The 23,801-nt window shown below is 58.9% G+C and overlaps 1 protein-coding gene across 39 annotated transcripts in view; it reads right to left on the bottom strand.

Moving 5' to 3' along the window:
- Positions 10,192-23,801, bottom strand: part of MYT1L (myelin transcription factor 1 like) — a 365,957-nt gene continuing 352,347 nt past the window's right edge. For 29 of the 39 annotated variants that reach the window (XM_021087911.1, XM_021087915.1, XM_021087912.1 and 26 more), the window contains 5 exons: positions 22,020-22,111; positions 15,799-15,908; positions 13,337-13,480; positions 12,888-13,022; positions 10,192-12,289 (listed from right to left, as the gene is read on the bottom strand). In XM_021087911.1, coding sequence (XP_020943570.1) covers positions 12,263-12,289; positions 12,888-13,022; positions 13,337-13,480; positions 15,799-15,908; positions 22,020-22,111 — 508 coding nt within the window. In that variant the 3' untranslated portion in view covers positions 10,192-12,262. Of the gene's footprint in view, positions 13,023-13,336; positions 13,481-15,798; positions 15,909-22,019; positions 22,112-23,801 lie in introns of all 39 variants that reach the window. The other 10 variants (XM_021087940.1, XM_021087945.1, XM_021087950.1 and 7 more) reach the window with 4 other exon arrangements.

Below are 23,801 nucleotides of genomic sequence, written 5' to 3'. Positions count from 1 at the left end.
GCTTATCCGAGGGCTCGTCTCTAATGGGGGGCGGGCAGAAGGATGCCGTCTGGGCAGGCACTGACCTGTGAGCCTCACCCAGGTGCTGGACACTGCACGCGGGGCCCCCTCCCGGACTGCACCACCCCTGTCGCCACCCCAGCACTGCAGACCATCACTGGGGAGCTGCCAGGGTTACGGGAGCCGCCCTCCTGGAGGTGCCTGCACCCTGCCCGTCCTGACAAGCCTGCAGCCACAGGCACTGAGTCCTGCGGAGCTTGACCTGTCCTGGCGGTCAGCCTGCAGGGCTTCCTGGGCCCCAGGGGGTCGAAGGCACATCCTTCCCCGCTGGGTGGCCACCCGCACACCCAGGTCCCACCCCCCCACCCCCCACCCCCCACCCCCGCCCCGTGCATGGCACTGTGCTGAGAAGGCCCCAGGGGATCCCAGGGACAGTCCTCATTTTCTGCGCCTCCTCCGGCGTGGCGATGCCTCCTGGCCACCTGTCTGCCCCACTCTTCCAGGGTTTACGAGGAAAAGACAAACTGGGAGGCAGGCTTACCTCCTCTGTGACTCCCGAGGCTGCTCTGGGCTGCGTCTGTCATTGCAAAGACCCACTCCCCTGGGGCTGTTGTGCGGGACACCTGGGGCCCTGGTCTGAGGAGGGGACTCCCTGCCCAGAGCCTCCCATGTAGGGCCCGAGCCTGGAGAGGGGCCATTCCCAGACAGTGAGTCAGCCCCTCAGAGCCTGGCTGTGCCTGCAGCTCCTGGGAGCCCCCCACCTGGGCCACCCTGGGGCCAGGGCAGGGCTAACCCAGGAGCCCACAGAGCAGCACAGATGCACATGCCCCCCGGATCCTGCACCCTCACCTTTCTGGAGCCAGAGGCCCGAGGTCCAGGCTTCCACTGGAGGCTCAGGTGTCTGTTCCGGCCTCCCCAGCTTCCCTCCTCCATGCTCCAGGGACCTCGGTCGCAGCCCCTTTTCCAAGCCGTGGGTTCCCAGGGGGCGGCGAACGGCTGGTGAGCCCATCCTGGTGGCCTGGGGTCCTGCTGAAGGCCTGCTCACCTCCAGGGCTGCTCCCGGCCGAGGGGGAAGGGCCTGGACGGCACAGTGGGTCCAAGGGCTCCAGGACAGGGTTTGCTGCCCCGGCTTTGGCCACAGGGACTTGACACTCTGGAGTCGGGTGCCAGCTGTGGAGGTCACGTGCTGACAGAGGAATCTGCGGCTTGTGCTGTTCACCCCCACGCAGCTGCATCCTGCTCCGTCCCTTCCTCTTTTCGGGACTGTCTGAAGCCCCGTCCCGCGGTGGAAGCCACACATGCGGGGTCTGGTTCTGTCGTCATGAGCTGGACGACCGTGCCTCAGACAAGTGGATTAAAGACCAGGTCTTCCCAAGTTAAAGCCACACACTCTGACAAAACCCCGGAGGCGCCCCTGTGACCGCCTTTCCTGCCGCCTCCCTGGATGCGCCTCAGGACGCGCCTCATCAGTGCGCCCCACGAGGTCACCCAGAGCCTCTGCCGTTAAACCGAAACACTGAAAGGAGGCTGAGGACGAGCCAGCCCCGCTTGGAGCTGTTTCCCACTGAGATCCACACGCGAGGGTGGCCGGGTGGGCTCAGGCCGGAGCTGCCCCGCTTCCCCGGCGAGTGGGCGGAGTTACCGTCTGAGTAGGCCTGGGTGGGGCTGGCCCTGAGCAGGTCCTCCGTGGCCTCTGCGGGTGCTGGTCCCACGTGTCACATCCTTGGCAGGGATCTGGGGGCCACACCGGCATCTGGGCACAGGCGAGGCCCCCACCAGACAGCAAGTCACCGCCACCCAGGCCGAGGGAAGGGTGCTCGCAAGTGGGCCACGTCGGCTGGAGACGAGCCTGCAGGGTCCCGGTTGCCTTCAGCCCCAAATAACCCACAGGCCAAGGGGCAGATGTGGGGTGTCACCTTCTGCTCCCCTTCACCAGCCCAGACAGTGCCTCTGAGGTGTCATCACCCAGGCCTTCTCTCCTCCTAGGACCCGGGGAGACCCCACCCCACACAAATGGAACAACTGTCCCCCCCTTTCCCGTCGTCTAAGGACTTCTTCCTAACAGTCACCCCCAGGCCACCTGCATCTGCCCCCTGCCACCACCAAGCAAAGATCTGCCCGAGGTCCCCAGTTTCACCGGGGGACCCTCACCTGTCCTGTCCCAAGGCCCCAAGGCCCTGTGCCCGAGTTCCCCATCTCACAGGGGGACACTCGCCTGTCCCCAAGGTCCTAAGTCTCACCAGGGGGACGCTCACCCCCCTGTGACCCCTGAGCGCACAGTGTGCCAACCTGCCTGTGGCCAGTGGGAGCTGGGAGGGCGGAGGGCCGGGCTCTCCTCCCCCTGCAGGAAGATGAAATGTGGCATCCAGGCCCCGGGTCACCGGCAAGCCACCTGTCACAGAGATGGGGACCTCAGCCTTGTGTGGCTGAGTGGATACAACCCACTAGCTTGGCCTCTGGAACAGCGGGGGCTCCTACCAGGCCTGGAGGGTGACGGGAGAGGGTCTTGGGAGGAACAAGCGGCGGGAGGGCCCACACACGTGGGGGGAGGCCTGGGGAGGCCTCTGAGCAAAGGAGGCGGGAGTCGCCCTCTTCCAGAGGGAGAATTAGGCCTCTGGTTCCGGCTGTGTCCCCAGGCCCTGGAGCTGTCATAGCGCAGCCCCGGGGACCCGGGCTCTTGCAGCCTTGACTGCCCAGAGCCCTCACCTGCTCTGGGCGGAGTGCACTGCACCCTCCCTGCTGGGTCAGCCCAGGAATGTTCTGGAAGGAATGCCAAGTGTGGGGCCCGGGAGCCCTCCTGAGAGCGGCTGGAGCTGAGGGACCTGCCCCAACGCGAGCAAAGAGCCCTTAGCTGGGCCGGCAGCTGGGCCTTCAGGTCTCACTGGACGGGGGCTTCGCGGGGCCACTGTCCGCGGCGCTGAACGAGGGATTCCTGACTTCGCCCGACACCCCCTCCCCAGGGCTGCTCTCCAGGGGACAGCGGCTGTTTCAGGGTCCAGAGGGGGCAGGGCTGTGTGCACGCCTCACAGGGGGGCACACAGGCCGACACCCTGGGGTTTGGAGCCAGGGAAATAAGGGGGCGGGGTGGCCCTCCAAACCCCCAACTCACCAGGGTTTTCAGGGAAGCGCGTTTCTGGGCAGAATTTGGGTGAGGGCTGCGGCCGCGTGGCTTCCTTCTGATTGGTCAGTGGTGAGGTCACAGGGCGGGGCTCCGCCCAGAGCCGCCCCCTCCCCTGGGTGGGCCTGGGTTCAGGCGGGAGCTCAGACCCCTGGTTCTGGAGCTCCTGGAGGAGGGAGCAGCCGCCCCCAGGCTGCACTGTTGTCTCTGGACATCCCTCCTGCCCCCCCATCCCCTCCCTGACGGGCAGCTGTTGGAATCTGCTCTTTGGAGCTTTGGGACTGGCCGGAGCCTGCAGCCCACTCCCTACAAGGAAAGGGGCCTCCTTCCAGTCTTTGGAGCAGTGTCCTCAGAACCCAGAGGCTGCCTCCCAGGCTTAAGTGCTCAGCAAGCAAGGCCGCATAACTCTCAGCTTTCTCATCGTTAAGTTAAAGAGCCCAGAGATAAGAAAGTAAGCTACACACACACACACACACACACACACACACACACGAAGACAGATGGAACAAGCTGGGATCAAGATCGGTGTCAACGGACAAGAACAAAACGAAACAAAAAACCAACCTGCAGGTTGAGAGTTAATGGGGAGTTAAGCTTATTTGGTGTCGTTCTTAGGACATCGAGCTCAGGAGGCAGCCTCTCAACCCTGAGAAAACTGCTCCAGGAGGCCAGGGGAAGCCAGGAGGTACAGGAGCTTTTGTCACAAAGGGCGGGAACATCAAAGGACCATTGTTCATCACAGACAAGCAGACATGGCCGGGAGTTCAGCTCTTCTGTGTGTGGGGAGATGCAAGCTCTGGGCTCACTGAGGTGGCTCCTGTGCAGGGCACCTCGGCTCTCTGGGGGCCAGTGTCCTGTTTCCCCCCCGCCCGCCCCGGCAGCGCCCACAGCATGCAGAAGTTCCCCGGCCATAGATCGATCCCGCGCCACAGGGTAATGAGAGCCACGGCAGTGCCGTACCCCTAACCGGCTGAGCCGTCAGGGAGCTCCTGTGTCCTGTGCTTCCCCCCACCCCAAGTCCCCTCAGGGCTCAGGTCAGGGTGGCAGTAATGTGACATGAAGCGGCTGTGACATCCAGGTTTCCTGACATGACAGGCAATGTTTTGTTTCTCGGTGGCAATGAATCTGACCTCCTTTGGACCTGCTGGGGACATGGCTCGGATCGTCCGTGTCGAAAAAATGAGACACATGCACACGGGGAGACCTTGCCAAGGCTCTTCACTTCTGCAGAAGGGCGCGGGCCTCGAAAAGCGCGTGTGCGGAACAAAGGCCGCTCCCCGTTGACCCCGAGGCCGGGGATGGACCTGCCCCTTCCCGTGGGTCAGGTCAGGGCACGCATTCCTCCCGGTTGGCACGTTGGAACAAACGCTTGTGGGAAAGAAGGGAAACAGGAAGGGGGTCGCAGGGGGCGTTTCAGCCGAAACCGGAGCAAAACGGAGTCGCCAAGACTTCCTCTGATGGAAAGGACGTGCTGTTACTTTCCACAGCAGCAAAGACTCCGACGTCCTTGGACGCCGAGTCTCATCGTACGCTGGTCTTCACACATTAATGACATAGCTACTGGTGGCCAAGACTGGACACTGAGGACCAAAAAATGATGACAAGGGGTGGCAGGAAAGCCCCGCCCCTCCAGGTAGAACCTCGGTCCGAATCTTTAAAGTCAACTCCCTTCTCCAGGTGCTGGACGTTGACCCGGGAACTAAGTTTTCCACTTGCCCACTTTGGCCACTGACTAAAGCTGCACTGTGTTGACCTCGGCTTCGGGTTCGGCTGCTCAAAACCAACAGAAGAGACCTTCTCCTCCTCGGTGGGGCTCGGGCCTGAGCAGAGTCCACACAGCTTCATCCGTTTACCAGGGAATGAGATCCAGCTTAAGGAGGAGGAGGGCGTGGGCTGGCCGGGGAGTCGGGGGTCAGCAGAGGCAAACTGGCATTTCAGGTGGACGAGCAGTGAGGTCCCGCTGGACGGCCCGGGTCCCACTCCCGGGAGAGAACGTCATGGGAGACAGCGTAAGAGAGGAATGCGTGCGGCGACACACAGGCACAACCTGGAAGTTGAGTTAAGGTTTATTTGGGGCCAAATTAAGCCCTGAGACACCCGGGGCGGGGGTGGGGGGGTGGGGGTCAGGGAAATACAGGAGTTTTTGCAACTAAGCGTCAGAGCAGAACCTGGGCTTCCTGACGCGACTCTTTTGATGTGCGCCTCTGCTCCTGAGTCCCGTGACCCGTGTCACAGCCTGCAGGACGACTGGCCCTCAGCCTGGGCGGTGACCGCCTGCTCAGAGGACCACGACCTTCTTTGCTTTACCCTTCACTACTGCCCCCGGGGGCGGAATGCCGCCTGAAGAGGAGAGGGGGCACCTACCTGCGTGATGGCGGTGGGGGAGGGGCCGGCCGTCAGGCACACGTTTGACACAAGCTCACTGCTGGCGACAAGAAGGTCACCACCCGTCACAGGAGCAGACGTCACCAGGAAGGAGTTTAGTGTTTCTCTAGATACGAGGAGATGCACGAATTGGGCTCGTAAAATCTCCTACAACATCCGACTGTCTCCAGACTCTTGCTCCAGTTTTCCTGGGGTGCAGTCCTTCCTGATGCCCCCCAGCTCTGCGGGGGGGGGGGCGGCTGCAGCCGTTCATCAGCTACCGCATAAGAGGCTGATAGCAGTCCCCGTGTGCGTGCGTGCGTGCGTGCGTGTGTGTGTGAGAGAGAGAGAGAGAGAGAGAGACGGGTCTCCTCGCTGCACCGCAGAAGCTGGCACAACATTGTAAATTAACCACATATATATTTTTAAATGCAAAAAACCAAAACAAATTTCGACTTAGAAACACGGTCTCATCCTGGAAATTGAAAGGGGACATTCTTCTTCTTCTGCAGAAGTAAAAGAATTTTGAAAATGTCACCCTGAGCTAATCTGTCCCGCATCAGGTAAGCCTGAAGAATTCGGGAACATTTTCCGAAACCAACACTTCAGTGGATTCCAGGAGACGTTTTTGGCCACGCGGCAAATGAGAGGATGTAAGGCACAAAGCAAGGACCCAGTGAGCCTCGGAGGTGAGCTGCTGACCCCGCACAGGGAAGGGAATGGGGGCCGGTCTGGCTGCCTCCCGTGTGACTCACGCAGCCGGTCAGCTGAGTCTGGACCAGGCGGAAACCAGGGGGTGAGAAGGCAGGCTTTGCAGGACGATGCTCTGGGCACTGGCTCTGGCAGAGACACAGCTTCCAGGCACAATTAGCCTCCTGTTGCTAATCTCTCACCTTCTCTGGCCGTGACCGTCTAAAAAACTGAAAAAAAAAAAAATCCAACTGGATTAAGACGTATCCTAAATCTCTTCCCATGTCCCAGTTCAACTCAAAAATCTTGCCTTGCTCAAAATATTATCTTTGAGGCAAAGTGAAGAGTAGACATGGTCGTACATGAAGAAAAAACATGTACATGAAAAGATATAAACAAAGTCGGGACAAAATTTGGACTGAAGGGTAGGATCCGAGGGAGAGACGACCGTCGTCCCTGGAAACAGGAGATCCCAGCACCTGTGGGCACCTGGCTGCGCCTAGTAGGTGTCCTGGGGACCACGGGACAGGGCACTGCCCTGGGTACCGAAAGCGCTGCCCCATGAGCGGGGAGGTGTTTGTTTCACACGTGCAGGTAAGTTTGCTCTGTCCGCATGCGTTACGGCGGGATTTGATCCTTGTGTGGTTTTTACACTTCCTTCCGTCTGTACAGTGGCCTAACTTTGGGGGATGTTTAGGTGATGAACTAGAAAGACAAAGGGTAGAGGTACTCGGGGGAAGGGGGTCACATACACAGATCCCCGAGTTGTTCGGACAGTCAGTCGATCCTAAGAATCTTCATCACAGGAAAAGTACCTTTTTCTTTCTTTTTTCCTTTTTCTTCCCATTGTCTCCACGTGAGACGACAGAGTCTGACTAAAGTCGTGGTGCTGATGCTCTCGCAATGCATGTAAGTCACACCGCCGTGCTCGCGCCTTCGCGGGACAGTGACGGCTGGCTGCCCGAGAATGCTCAGCAAGAGCCGGGCGCGAGAGCGAATAAAAGAAGGGAACAGACAAGCCCCCGACCTGATCACATGGAGACAACCTGTGTGATGGTTTTGGGAAGAAACCTCAAGGTGTGAAGCTACGCAGACACAAAAGAAAAAAGACAAGGAACAAAGTTTGTGTGATGGTTTTGGCCACGCCCTTAGCAGGAGGACGTTCTGGCCAGGGAGGGACCCAAGCTGCAGTAGTGACAACGCCGGATCCTTAACTGCTAGGCCTCCAGGGAACCCCGGGTCCAATAGGAGTTACAGCTGCCCGCCTACAACACAGCCACAGAAATGACGGATCCTTAACCCACTGAGCAAGGCCAGGGATCCAACCCACGTCCTCATGGATACTGGTCAGGTTCATTACCGCTGAGCCAAGAAGGGGACTCCTGTTTTTCTTGATATATATACACACATTTTTCTTGATATATATACACACATTTTTCTTGATATATATACACACATTTTTGGGGGGGGGTCTTTTTAGGGCCGCAATCACAGCACGTGGAGGTTCCCAGGCTAGGAGTCCAATCAGAGCTGTAGCCGCCAGCCACAGCAACTTGGGATCCGAGCCACGTCTGCGACCTACACCACAGCTCATGGCAATGCCAGATCCTTAATCCACTGAGTGAGGCCAGGGCTGAACCTGCGTCCTCAAGGATGCTGGTCAGGTTTGCTAACTTTTGAGCCATGGCAGGGAACCCCTTGATGTATACTTTCAATTGGCTCTAGGTCACTGGCGTCGCTCAGCTACGCTGAAAAGTCCCACTGGCTGGCGCTCGGGCAGTGGAGGGAAGCGTCTGCTCACAGCGGCCCTGACGCCCCTGGGTCTCCAGGAGCCGAAGGGGCCCAGATTAACTGCGCAGGGACGTGGCGACCGGGGGCTGAGCAGCTCTTCTGTCCCTGCTGATCTCGGGGAGACTATTTCTTGGGAAGAGGGAGCAGGAGACACTGCTCCCTCCCTGCTGGTGGCAGGGCCTCCTGACGGAGTCCACGGGCGGCAGTGTCCCTGGTCCCCTGTCCCTGTTCCCTCCCAGCTCCGTGTCCCTGGCTCTGCTCTCCTTCAGTGTCGAGGGACCATGCGGTGCAGACACTGGGGTTACCCTGAGCCTTCTTCTCCTAAACCCACAGGAATCCTCACTCTGGCTTTTTACTTTTTAAAGAATTCACGTCTTTGTCTGTGGTGAGAAAGTGGCCTTCCCTTCAGCACTCGTACCACAGAATGTGTGCATAGGAGGGTTTGGACAAGGGACAGGGACCCATCTGTGGCTCTGCCTCACTCCCATTCTTACCCCAAACCTGGAGACACTGGCTTTGCCGCCTGCCTCCCCAGCCCCAGCGCCCAGCCCCCAGCCCAACCTCCTCTCCGGGGGACCAGTTCCCTCCGTCTGCTTTGCTGCCCAGCCCAGTGGGGGTGGGGGCGGCGCAGCAGTGGGGGTGGGCAGTGACCACAGGACTGGACAGGACAGGCACAGGGTGGGGGGCTGGCGGGCAGTGTGGTCATCAGCCACTAACACAGGTCAGTTTGCAGCTACTCAGCTGCTTCTTAACACACTTATGGTTTGTTCTATGCTTTGCACTTCCTGTGCCGCAAGCTTCTTAGCAACTGGTCTTTACAGCCCTCATTTCTAGCAGCGGCAGAGCAATGTTCGGTAAAGTGCGTCTGTCGTTGTGGCTCCAGCATCTTCTCTCACAGGACTTTCAGATCGTCGTCACGCATTTCAGGGTGTTTATCATTGTTCTGGTATTTTAGGAGTGACCTCTGGAATTACTGGGTCAAAGACTTGAATTTTACAAGATTTTTGACATTATTGCTAAACTGCTTTCCAAAATGTTTAGGCCAATTCTCAGGTGAGGGCAAAAGGGCTTTTGACAATCACGCTGAAAGATTGAAGTCACTGACCACAGCTCCCGACGGATCACCACCTGCTTTCTGTTCACTTGACCCCAAAGACGGGCGGGGCCTTTCCCACCGTGTTCCCCAAGGTCTGGAGACAGGGACGAGGCCCCATCCTAAATGCGCCCCCTCATCAGTCCCATGCAGCTGGGCCACCTGCTGGTCATAGACATCGGCCACACTTGCTGGAAGAGGGGCTCGGATGGCCTTTGGCGGGGGCCGCCCAAAAGGCATGTGCAAGTTCCCAGGCCAGGGATCAAACCTGCGCCACAGCAGTGACAACGCCAGATCCTTAACCCTGCGGCCAGGCGGCTCTGGGGCTCCGGTGACCTTACATCTCAGAGAGGATGCCCCTGGGATTGGGGTTCAGATTTGACTGCGTAGGCGGATCTCTTCCTCTGATTTGACATCTTGGGGGACGGTGTCTGTTACGGGTGAGTCTTTGGGGGAATTTAAAGGTGCCTGGGCGCTGGGTGATTGAGTCATCGTTGCTCATCCGTATTGGAGGGTAGGTGAGGTGTCGGGGTGGGGTGGGGTGGGGGATCCTTGCTGAACCTGCAGAAATGACCGCAGTGATAAGGTCCCCGGCGAGGGGCTCAGGGGTCCCAGATGGGAGATGCTGAGACGGACAGAGCGTCCTCCTGAAACTGAGCCCCTCGATGGGCCATCAGATGAAGCTGACCACCCGGACACGGCTCAGGCAGAGGAGCAGCTGGGACCTGGGGCGTGGGAACCGGAGGCCGCCTGTGGGCCACGCTGACAGCCGAGAAGAAAACCCGTTTGGGGCGTCGTTGGTTCAGCGGGAGCAGGCGGATGCGTTAAATGAGGACCACAAGGACCACGTCGTCAGGAGGGGGGACAACAGGGGCTGTGGGGGTGCCCCTGTTTGGGGGACACTCCTGCACCTGGGGGGCGACATGACCGCGGGGCACGAGAGCCGGGTGACGGCAGAGGGCAGGGCACCCTCTCAACAGCTCACATCTGCTCGGGTTTGAGGCAAGACCCCCAGCACGTCCAAACCAAAGCCGCCAGCCTGGGGGAGACCGCACCCCGGGGGTTCCCGCCAGACAGCAGGCGCTTCGGGACACGGCGAGGACGCAGACGCACACACCTCAGGGAGCCCTCGGGCTACAGATGTGGCAACACCTTTTTATTTCGAGTAAGATGTGTTAACATCCAGCATGACAAAGTTTGTACAAAGTTCACAATTTAAAAATGAATATCACTGCAACTTGTGATTCCACACATTTATAGCAAAATTAAAGTGTCAACAAACCCATGCCGTGTAGTACAAAAATAAATCAAACTTCAGTTCCACAGAGAGCACGATAAATATTTATACAAAATTCCGTCTTCATAAATGATTACTTAACTTAACTTAGAAATGAATATGAACAATCAGTTATAATAAATAAACTCTGATGACTCACGATAATTCCATATGAAAGGTCAACATTCTAATATGTGACACTTTTGTGATTCCTTATATAATAGTCACAGATAACTTCTGATTTGATACAATGTACCAACGTTGGATGAGCAGCAGATTTGTGCTTAAAACCCCTTTCCATTGACATAGGTGAGAACAAGAAGAATCCCAAACTCATACTACCTATTACACTACGAAAAGCATCACTATCTTGGCAAAGAAGCGGCAGACACCACGGGGCGGGGAGATGCATGTGCCGATATGAACAGGGGGGCCCTGCCCAGAGGCGGGGGCCCCGGACGGTATCTATATGGCATCGGTGACAGGAGCACCTTGCTTCAGCTCTCGAAAAGGCAATTCTGAGCATGGCAGCTACGCCTCCTCGCGCGACAGAGAGAGGGCTCTCCGGGCGGGGCGGGGCGGGGCGGCGGCGCCCCGAGGAGTTACAGAATCTTCTCCCAGCCGGTCCGTGCGAAAGTCCCCCTGGAAACCTGCGGGCGCTTGTACAGTGAGCAGTATAAAGTGCTGCTGGACGTACGTCTATGTGTACACGTATGTCTATACCGAGGTTGAGGATGGTGTCAGTCCTTGCCGTGAGGTCCCTGTCGCCCCCGCAGCCGCACCCAGCACCGGGAGGCCTCCTCGGACTCTTCCAGCCAGCGGCACGAGGCCACTGACGCGGGGGTGGCACAGCTCCGTGCGCAGAGAGAGGACAGGGAAGTGCAAATCGTCGACTGGCACGCGGTGGGGACAACGACCCTGTAGTCCTGTTCTGCTAAAAATATTTTTTTTTATTTTTACAAAACCCATCTTTTTTTTTTTTTTCATAACAAAATGTTAAAGTACTTTAGCACTTTCCTGCATAACATCAAGACATGGAAGGGAGGGTGCTGGGGACACGCGACCAAGCCAGCGGCCATCGGAACACACGACTCGGCGCCCCGGGGACGAGGCGGGGCGCGTGGCCGTGGAAAGTGGTCTCAGGCAGCACGCAGGGCAGACGCCGGGGTGGGACCGTCTCCGCGGCGGGCACCATCTAGGATGATCTAGTGTAAAGCCGACAAGTGCTGACGTGCATCGAGGGAGGCTCACGCTCTGGCCGCATCCGTCCCAGAGCAGGTCGTGACCCTCGGACCGGGCCGCGCCCGTGCGCGCGGCCCACGGGCCTCCAGCGGACGAGAAGGCGCCACGCGCTGGTCCTGGCTCTGAAGGGGACCCGGGCTTTATGCGACACCCACCTGGGGCGTGGGCGGGGGTGGCGGCGTGGCCCGGAGCTGCTCTCCCCACCAAGCCAGCCGCCCCGTCGGCCCAGGACCTCCAGACGCGCCCGGCGTCTGCTCCGGCCCCCACGGGAAGATGCCCACCACCACACCGGGGGGATACTCTTGCAGGTGGAAAGGAGACATAAATAGTCTGAAATGATCTTTGAGAGGAAATGAAAACACAGAGATTCTGAGCGGTCAAAGCATGGGGCGGCGACGGACACTTCAGAGGGCCCGGGACTCCCGGGAGGTAAGAGAAGCTTGTTCCAAAGCGGACGGAACGCGCCCGAGGACGGCTCCAGGTCATCCGCCTCAAGGAGCCCCTGTCTTAACTGAAGGTCCCACAGTCACACCACGGAATGCTCAGGAGTTAAGTTAAAAGTGCTGTTTAAGCTGCTTTGAGTCTTCCGCCAAGTTTCCATGGCTTGATGTTGTCTTACAATAAATTACTTAGCTCATTTCTTACAGTTAATCCATATGCCATTTCCTTGGAATGCAAAAAACCTCATTTACTGCCCCCACCATACACCATCCTCCTAAAACAAACAAACAAAAAAATCACATAATATTTCCAAGCATTGTTCAAAAATAAAGCATTTTTTTTTGCAACCGATTCTTGCTATGAAACAATATGCACACAAAATGTATTTCTTAAACGCCGTAAAATCCTCCAACATGAGGCAAAATGATAATGTCTAAGAAGTGGCTCAGGACCACCGGATGATCATTCAACGCTGATTTTTTTTTTTTGTCCATTTCAGTTCAAAATACTAAAACATGTCATCACTAAAGCATTAAAAAGAATTTACACTCTATTTATTTTGATCGGCTTACCTCTTCGGAAATATAGATACCCCCCAATGTGCATACATAAGCAGCTATAAACATTACATGGCATGTCACACTAAGTCGGCTTCTATGAAAACGTACAAAATGGGAAAAGTGTATGTTCAAAAACTAGTCTGCAGGTGCTATCTTTAAAGCAAGACATAAAATCATTATGAAGTCTCGTAAGCATAACACTGTTTCAAACAGAAAGAAATATATAACACTTTCTGGTAAAGCACAGCAGCAAAGAACAAGAGGCATATCCTTTTTTAAGCAAGATTCCATCACTACAGCAGCTGTTCAGACCTGAATTCCTCTCACAGCCTGTTTTATATTTTCCAGTAGAGCTTTATTTTCTGGGCTCTGATAACGATCTTGATTTGAATACATGTCCGTCAAAGTAGTCACGTATGCATCAAAATTTTGTTCATTGATTGGGTCCTACGAGATATTAAATAGTAGTTCATATACAACCTTCATTTCCTTCATAGGATATTCACATCAGCATCAAATAGAACCACAGCCTAGTGCCACTGTCTTTCTAAGCGTTACAAGCCCCTCGGAGCAGCTTACTCTTATGGGATTCAGGGAACAGCCCCACCAGTTTCCGGCAGCTAACGCTATGCTTTGGGGGAGGTCCCCACACGCAGCCAGCGCTGGAGGAGCCAAGACAAGAGCAAGGACAAGGCGTCTACCCCGCGGGATGCGCGCGGCCCAGCTCCCGGCCGCCGCCTCTGGCGCCGTCAGTCACTTACCATGTGTGGCAGCTGGATGTTGGCCAGACTGTGGATGAGGGACTGGCTGAGGTTGGCCAGCTCGTGCAGAAGGGACTCGTTCTGCTGCTCGATCACCTTGTTCTCCTCCTCGATGGTCTTCAGGCTGGACTCCATGGTGGTGATCTGAAAGCACAAGCCGTGTGACATGTAACACGAGCCAGCCAGGGGCGCGCGCTCACCGCGCTCGGCCTCGGCCTCGGCCGCGCGCCGGAAAGGGCCGCTGCTTAAATCGGAAGGCTCCCTCGTGGAAACTGCCATGCTGCTCGGGGGCCCAGGGAACAGCCTCGTGGTTGCCAAGCGCGCGTTCGGGTCGGCAGGTGCGAACTATTCCACGGAGGATGGACGAGCCATGGGGGCTGCCAGACGGCACGGGGGGCCGTGTCCAATCTCCTGGGATAGAAGACGGTGGAAGACAACGTGAGAAAAAGGACCTGTAGGTGTAGGACTGGGTCACTTTGCGGTACAGCAGACATTGGCACAGCATTGCAGATCAACCCTACTTCTATGAAAAAAATAATAATAATTTGTCCTCTTAAGGGCTCATTTGTATGCCTGGAGTCATTACACTGGAAAACTTGGCCTCCGGCCTCTGACGGCTTGTCTTCCCAAAGAAGGATGGACGGATGAGTGCGGCGTAGATTCCTGGGCCGTGTCCATTTTCACTCGCTTTATGGTTATGTTTTTATTTTTTTATGGCTGCACCCAGAGCACAGGGAAGTTCCCGGCCCAGGGACTGAAGCCCAGCTGTAGCTGGGACCTAAGCTGCAGCTACAGCAACACCAGATTCTTCAACCCACTGCGCTGGGCCAGGGATCGAACACACGCCTCTGCTGTAGCCTGGATGCAGATGCATGTATGTATGTATATGTATGTATGTATATGTGTGTGGCCCATATGTGTGTGTGTAACCCATGTGCATATGCATGTAGCCCGTATGTGCATGTGTAGACATGTAACCCATGTGTAACCATAGTGCACGGCAGGAAGTCCCGCTTTTCTCTCGCATTAGAAAGCTTTTATTTTTTGCTTTTTTTTAGGGCCACATCATGGCATATGGAGGTTCCCGGGTTAGGGGTCGAATCGGAGCTGGGAAAGTTTTGCTTGTGGTCGTGAAGATTGTCACACTGTGTCCTTGTACTGCCTGGCCGTTCTGCGGGCTCAATGGCATTACTTATTGGGTTAGTTACGTGCTGTGGGTATGCCTTCTTTTTAGTCTGAATCTAATTCTGCACAGAAAGTCTTGAAATGTTGAACTCTTTGTGAGGTGCGTCACTGTCCCCTCCACGGGCGCCAGGCCAGCTCCCTACCTGCACGGATGACATCCCTGACCCCTGTTTCGAATAAAGGCCTGCTTGTTTCCCGGCCTCCTCGAGCTCCCTCCGTCTTCCAGAGAGATTTTAATGGCTGCTATGCAGCCCTGGCCTCCACCTGCCGCCAGGCCGCCAGCCCTTATCCCTACACTGCCAGTCGGCAGAGCTGCCCTGATCGCAGCGGTGGAAGCAGATATGCGGCTTGGAGCATGTGGGAAAGGCTGGCTGCACGGTCACAGGCACAGAGCGGGCGCCAGGCCTTGGGGGGAGCCCAGACCCGGAGCAGCATGGCGGAAACGACGCAGGGGGACACGCGGAAACGAAGCAGAGCCTTCGCTCCTTCAAACCCTAATGCCTGCTGTGCCTCCGGTTCTCAGGTAGGCTTTCTGGCTCACATCTAAGCACCCCAGGAAGTTGGGATCTGAGGGGAGGTCCCTGGCTTCAGCTTGACTTGATCAGTCTGGCAAAATCTGCTCCCTCTCTGGAGACTCGGGGCCACAAACCTGCCAGCACGTGTCTCCCACAGCGCGTGTGGGGCGCCGGCATCAAGAGACATCTGCTCTCCTGGCTTCTGGTCCAGCCAGGGGTCCAAACCAAAACCTAGCTCCCCAGGGGGACTTCTTGGAGTTGGCGACACGGGAACAGGAGCCCCTCCTGCAGCCAGCCCGGCCCTCTGAAGCCTGGGCCCAGCTCTGGATCCCCGTGGAGCACGGGCTGCGGGGAGCACCTGGGAGCACCTGGGATCCAGGACCAAAGCGCTGGGACAGGCAGCGGTGGGGGCTCCCTCAGGGCACGAGTCCTCCCGCGCCCCCGGCTCGTGGGCCTCTGGAGCCTGAGGGGCCTGGAACCTGCAGAGGAGGAGACAGCTCCCAGGGGACCCGGCTCTCCGGATCCAGCCCGGCTGCTTCCTGAGGTGAGGGGTGGCCTCAGGGCCCTCAGACCCCGGGCCGGAGGGACCGCGGTTATTAAAAACCCCAAAGCGAGGCGCGAACCAGTCGCTGGTTAGGCTGCCGCTGAAACCATGTCCGCAGAGGCCCGGAGACGGCGGAGCATAAAGGCAGGAGGGCACCGGGCACGGAGTGGGCGCGGGGGCGCGGGCGGCGAGGGGCCTGGATTGAGGGCCTCAAAGACTGTTACCTGAGTCCTGAGCTTGAGCATGTCGGCCTCCATCTGGGAGTTGGACTCGTTCAGCTCCTTGATCTCCTCGTCCAGCTGCTTGATCTCCTCGTCGTTTTCTATGCCTGCAACGCCACGGGCCGGCCTTAGGGACGCTGCGCCGGGAGGCACGCAGGGCCCCGCCCGGGTTTGGAACTGAATTTGCTGGGCAAGTGCGCTCTTGAATTTAAAAAAGTGGGCCCGGTCCGTGTGCCTTCCACCCCCGCCCCCTGACAATTGGGGCACTTAAACCAGAAAAAATCAGCTGGGGGCACACAGAGCCCCACCAAAAGGGGCCATCACCTGAGATGACTAACCAGAGCCCCGCTATGACCCCCCGCTCAGCCCCGGCTCTGCCTCCCCCGGCTCTGCCCACCAGGCGTCTCCTCCTGAGCCCTGCTCTGCCTCTGTCTGCCTCTCTGACCGACTCTGTCTCTGTCTCTATCCCTGTTTCTGTCTGTCTGTCTGTCTCTGCCTCTTCACCCTGTCTCTCTGTCTCTGTCTGTCTCTGTCTCTCTGTCTCTCTCTGCTTGTCTGTCTCCGTCTCTCTCCTCTTTCTGTCTCTCTGTCTCTGTCTCTTTCCTTCTTTTTCTCCACCACTCTGGGAACAAACACGACTATGCACACACATCTGCGAATGAGACCAACAGGGTCCCTGCGGTCGTGGAGCCTGGAATTTTGGTGGGAAAACTGCTAACAGACGTGTAAGCAAACGCCCTTGGGCGGCTGCTGAGGAAGCGTCTCCTGGGGACAGGGACAGGCGGGGACCAACTTGGGGTGGGTGGTCACAGATGGCTCTCTGCATGGAGACACCTGATGGGAAACAAATGCCCTCATTTGAAATCACCAGGTGGTGAAGCCCTGCTGGCCGCAGGCCGGAGAAGAGGACGGGGCCGGTGTCAGCCCCATGGTTCCAGCCCCCAATACCAGCCCCCTAGTGCCAGCCCCCTGGTGCCAGGCCGCAGTGCCAGCCCCCTAATACCAGCCCTCTAGTGTCAGCCCTTAGTGCCAGCCCCCTGGTGCCAGCCCCGGGACCCCAGGTGGGCTAGGCGCGACCTCTGTTTCCAGGGCCAGTTTTCCGGCTGGCTCCTGGCTGGCTCCTGGCAAGGCGGCATTGCCGAGGTCAGAAGGATCCATGCTTCCAGGGTCGGCCCTGGGTCTCCATGGTTGAGGGCCCTGAGGGGCGAGGAGCAGAAATCCTGCCGATGCAGGTACAGGGAGCCTCCCCGAGGGCTGGCAGGTCTGGGGACCTGGGGGCAGATGCAGCCGTCCCTTTGCAGAGAGCGGGGTACACTCTGCCTGAGGCAGAAGGCCCCAGACACGCGGGGTGGGGTTTGTCCCGAGACGTGGAGGGAGCAAAGACGGGGGTGGGTGCTGCTGGCCCTTGGTGCCGTCTCAGTGAAGTGGGAATGAGAAGAGACCCACGAGGAAGCCGTCTTCCTGCAAAGAATCTCGTTCTTCTGTGACGCTGCCTTTCCTACGAAAGCAGCTGGAGGGAAGCGACCTCCCACTTAATTCCCCTGCAATCATCTTCCTTCTGGACTGTTCTTCCCACGGCTCATCTTGGCCTTGAAAGCAGGTCTCACAGACAGGCTGGTCCTCCCTCGGCCGTGCTCCCGTGTCACGTCACCGGGAGGGACCAGGTGTGACCTTAACCAGGCCCCTGACTCCAGTTCAGCCTCTGGGGCCGTGAGGGTGCGTTCTCCGCCGTAACACAAACCGCCAAGTCCGCTATTTACCACAGGTGCCCCCAAATAAGTCCCAGATATAACAAAAACACTGCCAGTGATGAAGTGAGGTTGGCCCCCTCGGGTGTGGGCCGGGACCCCTTGCCGTGGACCAGAGCTCGGGGCAAGCTGGCACACGCGGAAGCTGGCATGGACCGAGGTCACGCTGATTAAACTTGGCAAGAAGGTGGCCCCGTGCGCCGCGTGAGGCTGCAGAGCTTCCGGGGGAGCCGAAGGCGAGACGCCCCCGAGCCGGAGGTCCCCGAGTCAGTGCATCGCCAGCAGGGATGTGCTGTAGCATCCCCGAGTTCCCGGCCGTGGAAACGCGCCGAGTCTCTCGCCTAAACCAGGAAGCGCATCCACGCCTCGACGCCTGGGCTGCGCTGGTCGGGTTTTCCAAGCGAATTTCTGTCAAAATCTCACAGCAAGCTCTTCTTGCTGGTCAATTTTTTTCAAGGTTGGTCAGTTTTAAACGTTCCCTTTTTCCTTGTGTTTCCCGGTGTCCGGTGGTGACTCGCCGTGGGAAGAGAGGAGAAATTACACCTTTCTAAGCACAGAAGATCTTGCTCGGTTTCCCCGCCCCTGGGGTCTGGCTGACTTTTAGGATGTCCCAATGCCTGGTCCATTCAGGCTGTTTCTGAAGCCCCCGGGGCCTCGCTAAGGAGGGGACAGCCCCCCGAGGTCGCTGAGCTAGTGGCCCTGAGCCCCCGTCAGCTGTGAACACACTGTGCAAAGGCCACGCCATCAGCAGATGCAAGAGCAGCCTTCAGCCGCGGGTTAGACAGAAGCCCGGCTCTTCACCAAGCTCTCGTGCCTCCCTGAGAACCGAGCGGAGTGGGTCGGCAGAGTCGGAAGGTCACGACCACCTCAAAGCCCAGAGAACTGCGGGAAAGAAGAGCGAGCCCTCGACCCGGTCAAATCACCTGAGCTGGCTTGTGGGAGGCACTTCAGCCACGGTGCCCTCCGTACCGTGACGCGGGCCGCGTACCCCCAGCCCAGCATCTTCGTTCTGGGGCGGGGTTCTGACCCATGGAAACTCAGACGAGTCTGGACGAAGTTACAAGGAGAGAACCTGGTCTCGCTGGGCTGTGGGGGAGATCCTAGAGGGCCTGAATTTGAGTGAGAGGGTGTCCAAGGATTCTCATGGGATAAGAGCGACGCCCCATGAGGTCCACGCGGGGGACAGAGATCAAGTTACTGGAGATGGCCTGGCCTGCGGGCGTCTCTGAACTGCCTCGATGAGCGCTTTCCGAAGGCTGGGGTTTAGAGCTGGGTTTTGAACCCTGACAGACCTGGAATTGGAGTCCACATCCGGCTACTGGAGAGTTCTGGGTGAGTGCTTTCCTTGATCCCTTGAAGCCTCAAAAGCCTCCGCGGCAAAAGTCCCCATGTGACGTCGTGAGGAGGAAACAAACTGACTGTTCAAGATACCAGACTGACAGTGAGACGCGCCCGACCGACCGATGGACAGTGTGACACGCTCAGCGTGCAGGAGCCGCCAGACTGGGCGTCCGTGTTGGCAGGCTTACCTCTGCTCCGACCCCAAAGTGGCACAAACGGGTTCTGTCATGCTCACACAGTTGTGTGGGTGGATAGATAAAAGAAAAGAAAAATACTGCATGTGGCTGAGCACAGCGGCTTCAATGTTTGCTGCCCCGAAGAATTAAAAACGACGTATTTCTTCACGAGTTCTGAAAGTCTCGTCTAAAGGTTTTCGTTGTGATTGTAAATAGTTGCCCCAAATGTATGTATTCCTAAAAAATTGTTTGTTGCAGAATGCTTTCAATATATTTCCATCAAAATCTGGGACCGAGTGTTTAATCGATGAAAAAAAAAAGTCTACTGTATCAACTAAGTGGCAAATCAGAGTTCACTGCCAAATAATCTGCAGCTCTACCTAACCTTCCAGCAGGGGTCGCTGTGACTCCAGAGCCAATCACAACTTTAGCCACGGTCCCCAGGATGACTTGTCCATCTCGAATTTTTATTCTAGGGCTGATGGATGGATGGAGGGATAGATGGATGGGTGGGTGGATGGAGGGGTGGGTGGAGGGGTGGGTGGATGGGTGGGTGGGTGGAGGGGTGGGTGGGTGGATGGAGGGGTGGGTGGGTGGGTGGGTGGACGGAGGGTGGGTGGAGGGATGGGTGGATGGGTGGGTGGATGGAGGGGTGGGTGGGTGGGCGGGTGGATGGAGGGGTGGGTGGAGGGATGGGTGGGTGGATGGAGGGATGGAGGGATGGGTGGATGGGTGGGTGGATGGAGGGGTGGGTGGAGGGACGGGTGGATGGGCGGGTGGGTGGAGGGGTGGGTGGGTGGAGGGATGGGTGGGTGGATGGGCGGGTGGATGGGTGGGTGGATGGGTGGGTGGGTGGATGGGTGGATGGGTGGGTGGAGGGATGGGTGGGTGGGCGGGTGGATGGGTGGGTGGATGGAGGGATGGGTGGGTGGATGGGTGGGTGGATGGATGGGTGGGTGGATGGGTGGGTGGATGGGTGGGTGGATGGGTGGGTGGATGGATGGGTGGGTGGATGGGTGGGTTGATGGATGGGTGGGTGGATGGGTGGGTGGATGGAGGGATGGGTGGGTGGATGGGTGGGTGGATGGATGGGTGGGTGGAGGGATGGGTGGGTGGGCGGGTGGGTGGAGGGATGGGTCGGTGGACTTCCTGCAGTCCTGCCCTTGACTCAGACACACAAAGGTATGAGGCCATTTATGTCACCGTGGCTTTTTTACCAAATGACGTATGCTCTGGGTTTACTAAGAAATGCCTCTGGTCTTGCGGAAAAGGTGCCCGGCCAGGTGGGCAGGAAGGGAACCAACAGCCTCAGGCCTGTGGGGAGATAAACACGTGGTGACCCTGCTGACCAGGGCAGTGCCCGGCGCCGGGTGCCCAGTGGGGTGAAGGCTAGGGTGGCTCCTCTCCCAGACAGCACCAGCCTTTCTGGTTGCAGCTGTGCCTGGCACCTACAGAGGAGGGGTCTGAGATTTCCCGGTGCCCCCCAGGAAGAGGTGCCAGCCTGAGGAGCTCCCCGCTCTCTCTCCTCGGCCGCCCGGCCTGGTGGGGAAGGCTCCTCCTCTGGGTCCGCGGAGCAGCCCTTCCTTCCCGTCCACGTCAGCACTGCCTCCTTCGACGAGTCAGGCGCTGACTCAGACGCTCGTCAATTTGCTGAAGGATTTTCGCTTTAGGGCCAGGTTGTTTGGGGGTGAAATGCCAGATGCTACACACGGTGAAAGGGCTCAGGGAATGTTGTTGTCTTCTTGGCAGCGAGCCCTGCCCCTTGACGGCTTAGCGAGATGTACGCTGGTGACCCTCACGTCAGACGGGCTCCTCGAGCTGGTGGCAGGTCTGAGAACTTCTGATGGCACCCCCCGCCCCCCGCCAGCACCTGCCCCACGGACGGAAGCCTCACGGCCCGACCCACATGGTCAACGACGGGAGTAGGTTAAGGAGTTTCCTGCTGAGTCTCTCGTGTTGTCCTCGGGACTGAAAATGAACGTCCAGTGAGCCCTGGGGGACCTCGGATGGCGGCCCGGGGCCTGAGCACCACCAGGCCAGGAGCGCGGCAGGCAGTGTCTTGTCTGCCGGATCCTTTGGGATGCGGCAGCCTGTGAATCATGGGGGGCAGGTCCCCCAGGCCCAGGTCTGGGGGCTGAGCGACCTGCGATGGGCCCACGGCCTCCAGCCCAGGGGCAACCGTGCTTTTCGGAGCTTGGTTCCTTTGGGGACACAAAATTAGGGGGGCCATGACCAGGGCTTCTGGTGGCCCCTTTGTCATCAGCGGGTTCGTATGCGTTCCTGTGAAAGCCACGGCCTTGCTGACGTGGGCTGCTGCGGCCGCAGCGCTGGACCCGCGCCCGGCCCAGGCCCCTCGGAGGTGGGCTTCTCCCTGAGATCCTCACCGCCTCTGCGCCCCCGGGCCCCGGACGGCACTGCAGCCCTACTTGGGGCCTTATAAACAGTGACGTCTCCGCAGAAACCACACGCATCCAAACAACGGCGCCCACCGACCCGAAGTGGGCGTTCAGGGCGTGACCCGGAAGGAGCGTGCGGGGGCTTCGCAGGAAAGTGGCCGAGAGACCCGCCCTTCCTCCGTTCAAGCGGCCCTGAAATCCCTGCGTGTTGGATGGGCCATCGGTGAGCAGGTGGACGCACAGACGTGGAGGCATAGGGACAGACGGGGGGGAACCCAAGGCCTGTGCCCCCATCTCTGCGGGCAGGAGGGCTGCGCACAGGGGCTCGAAGGGAGTGGGAGGGAGAGGGTGTCGGGGGCGCCAGGGACCCACGGGGAGGCTGGGGCACAGGCACCAGAGTGGGGGCTGCAGGGGCACAGCAGGGAGCAGAACACGTCCCCCCATGGGCTGGCTTTGCAGGGGACAGCGACTCCGGGCCCCTCGTAGGGGAGGTGGCCGTGACAGGGCTCTCCCTGCACCAAGAGGGGGGCTTGGCCGGGACACGTGGGCGCGGTTACCGTTGCTGGCCCGCTGCCGGATGGTCAGCATCTGCTCTCCGGACAGCTTCGCCTTCTTCATGGCCGAGGTGGCCCGCGGACATCCTGACAAGCTGGGGACGAGAGGACACGGTGTCAGTCACCCAGCAGAGCCCCGGCCCATGGAGAGGACGGCAGCCAGCCAGGCAGGGCCCTGTCACCTCACGGGGCTGGTGGCCAGCAAAGGGCTGCCTGCAGCGGGACGGAGGGACAGGGCCCGGCCAGGGGTGCCCTCAGGGTGGGGCTGATCCACGGCACGGGGTGGGGTGCCGTGTGGCCTGGGGGAGGTCTGTCAGCTGGGCTCTGGGGCCCAAGGGTGACACCCTCTTCCAGCCGCGTCAGCCTTTAGGGCGCTGGGACTTTTATGCAGTGACCAATGCGCTTTCAAAAAGCTGCTTATTATGGAAAGGCTCAAGCTGATATGAGGGTTAGATTCGAAACTAATTTCAAACATTCAGAGTAAGGAGCGGACCACACAGACTCACACCCCGACGCCCGTGGGCCCCCAGCTCCCCCTCCCCGGTTCTTTGGAGAAACCCCAACAGCCTCCCGCCGCCTCTCACCCAAACGTTTTGAAACATCGCCACCGGCATGGCCCGCCCGCCCGCCTGGCTCCCAGCTTGTGAACGTCTGTCCCTCCCGGTCTGCACGTGCTGATCACCGCCTCCAGGATGCCCCCTCCCTGTTTCCTTCCCCCAGGGCCGTGCTGAGTGCCTTCCATGGAAGCTGTGGTCCCGGGGGCACGGGGACCCTCTGCGCCGTGTCAGCGTGCAGGGCGCCGCATGCGCAGGTGGAAGGAAAACCCATACGATGTACGATACTTCCCGAGAGTCACACCAAGACCCCGCTCTGTACTTCGTGCGCTCATTCGGGCTACGCAGACTCTGCCCGCAGGCAGAGAGGCTGCTGGTCTATTATCTGCGCCTGTATCTGCCCCCCGGCCGGCGGCGCGTGCACTGCGTGGTCCCAGGCAGCGTCTGTGAAAGGGGACGTCCCGTGACGTCTGCAGCGATGCCACGAGGTTTCTGAGCATCTCTCCAGACACTTTTCCAGGTTAAACTGTCTGCAGGGCGTCCTGCTGCGCAGCCTGGTTTGGGCACCTCCAGCCAGGTGGCGTGGAGCCACCGAGTCCCTCACTCCGCCGGCTTCTGCCTGGCTGAGCTTCGACACATTTTCTGCCACGGCTTTTAGCTGTTCAGGAGGAGGGCGAATCTTTGTACAGCAGGTGTTTTCACTGTTCTTCACAAGGAAGCTCAGAGCTGTTGACAGACGAGATGTTTGCCTCTGGTGACCACGCTGGACTCCCCAGAGGCTGAGTGACCACCATACCCGCGCCCTTCCCCGAACCCGGCCGGGGTCTGGGCTTGCTCACGAAGCTTCTATGTTCCAGAGGCGGGGCAGGGGGGCGGCACCAGGCGTCTGCCTCCTGTTTGTACCCAGCGGGGCTGTCGGCCCTGAGGCCTGCTGCTCGGGGGCCAGGTGTGTCCCGTTGCTCCGGGATGTTTGGAGCTGAATGCTGTGCACACCGGGTCGCTTGCCCACGTGAAAGAGAAGGAGGACAGTGTGAGGCTGGACAGCAGCCACAAGGAAGCTCGGCCACACAGAAGCCAGCGGAGTGAGGGACTCAGGCGTCTCCACGAGACCAGGCTGCTGGTGCCCAGACCAGGACCTGGAAAGGGTCAACCCAGCCTGAGAGTCAGAACCAGACTTCAGTCTGAGGCTGATGCTCTTACTTCCCAGGGAACTAACTGCCAGCCGGGATGG

Source organism: Sus scrofa, chromosome 3, assembly GCF_000003025.6.
Source record: "Sus scrofa isolate TJ Tabasco breed Duroc chromosome 3, Sscrofa11.1, whole genome shotgun sequence".
NCBI classification, from domain to species: domain Eukaryota; kingdom Metazoa; phylum Chordata; class Mammalia; order Artiodactyla; family Suidae; genus Sus; species Sus scrofa.
The sequence above is the reverse complement of the archived record's forward strand: the minus strand, read 5'-3'. Positions and strand labels throughout refer to the sequence as shown.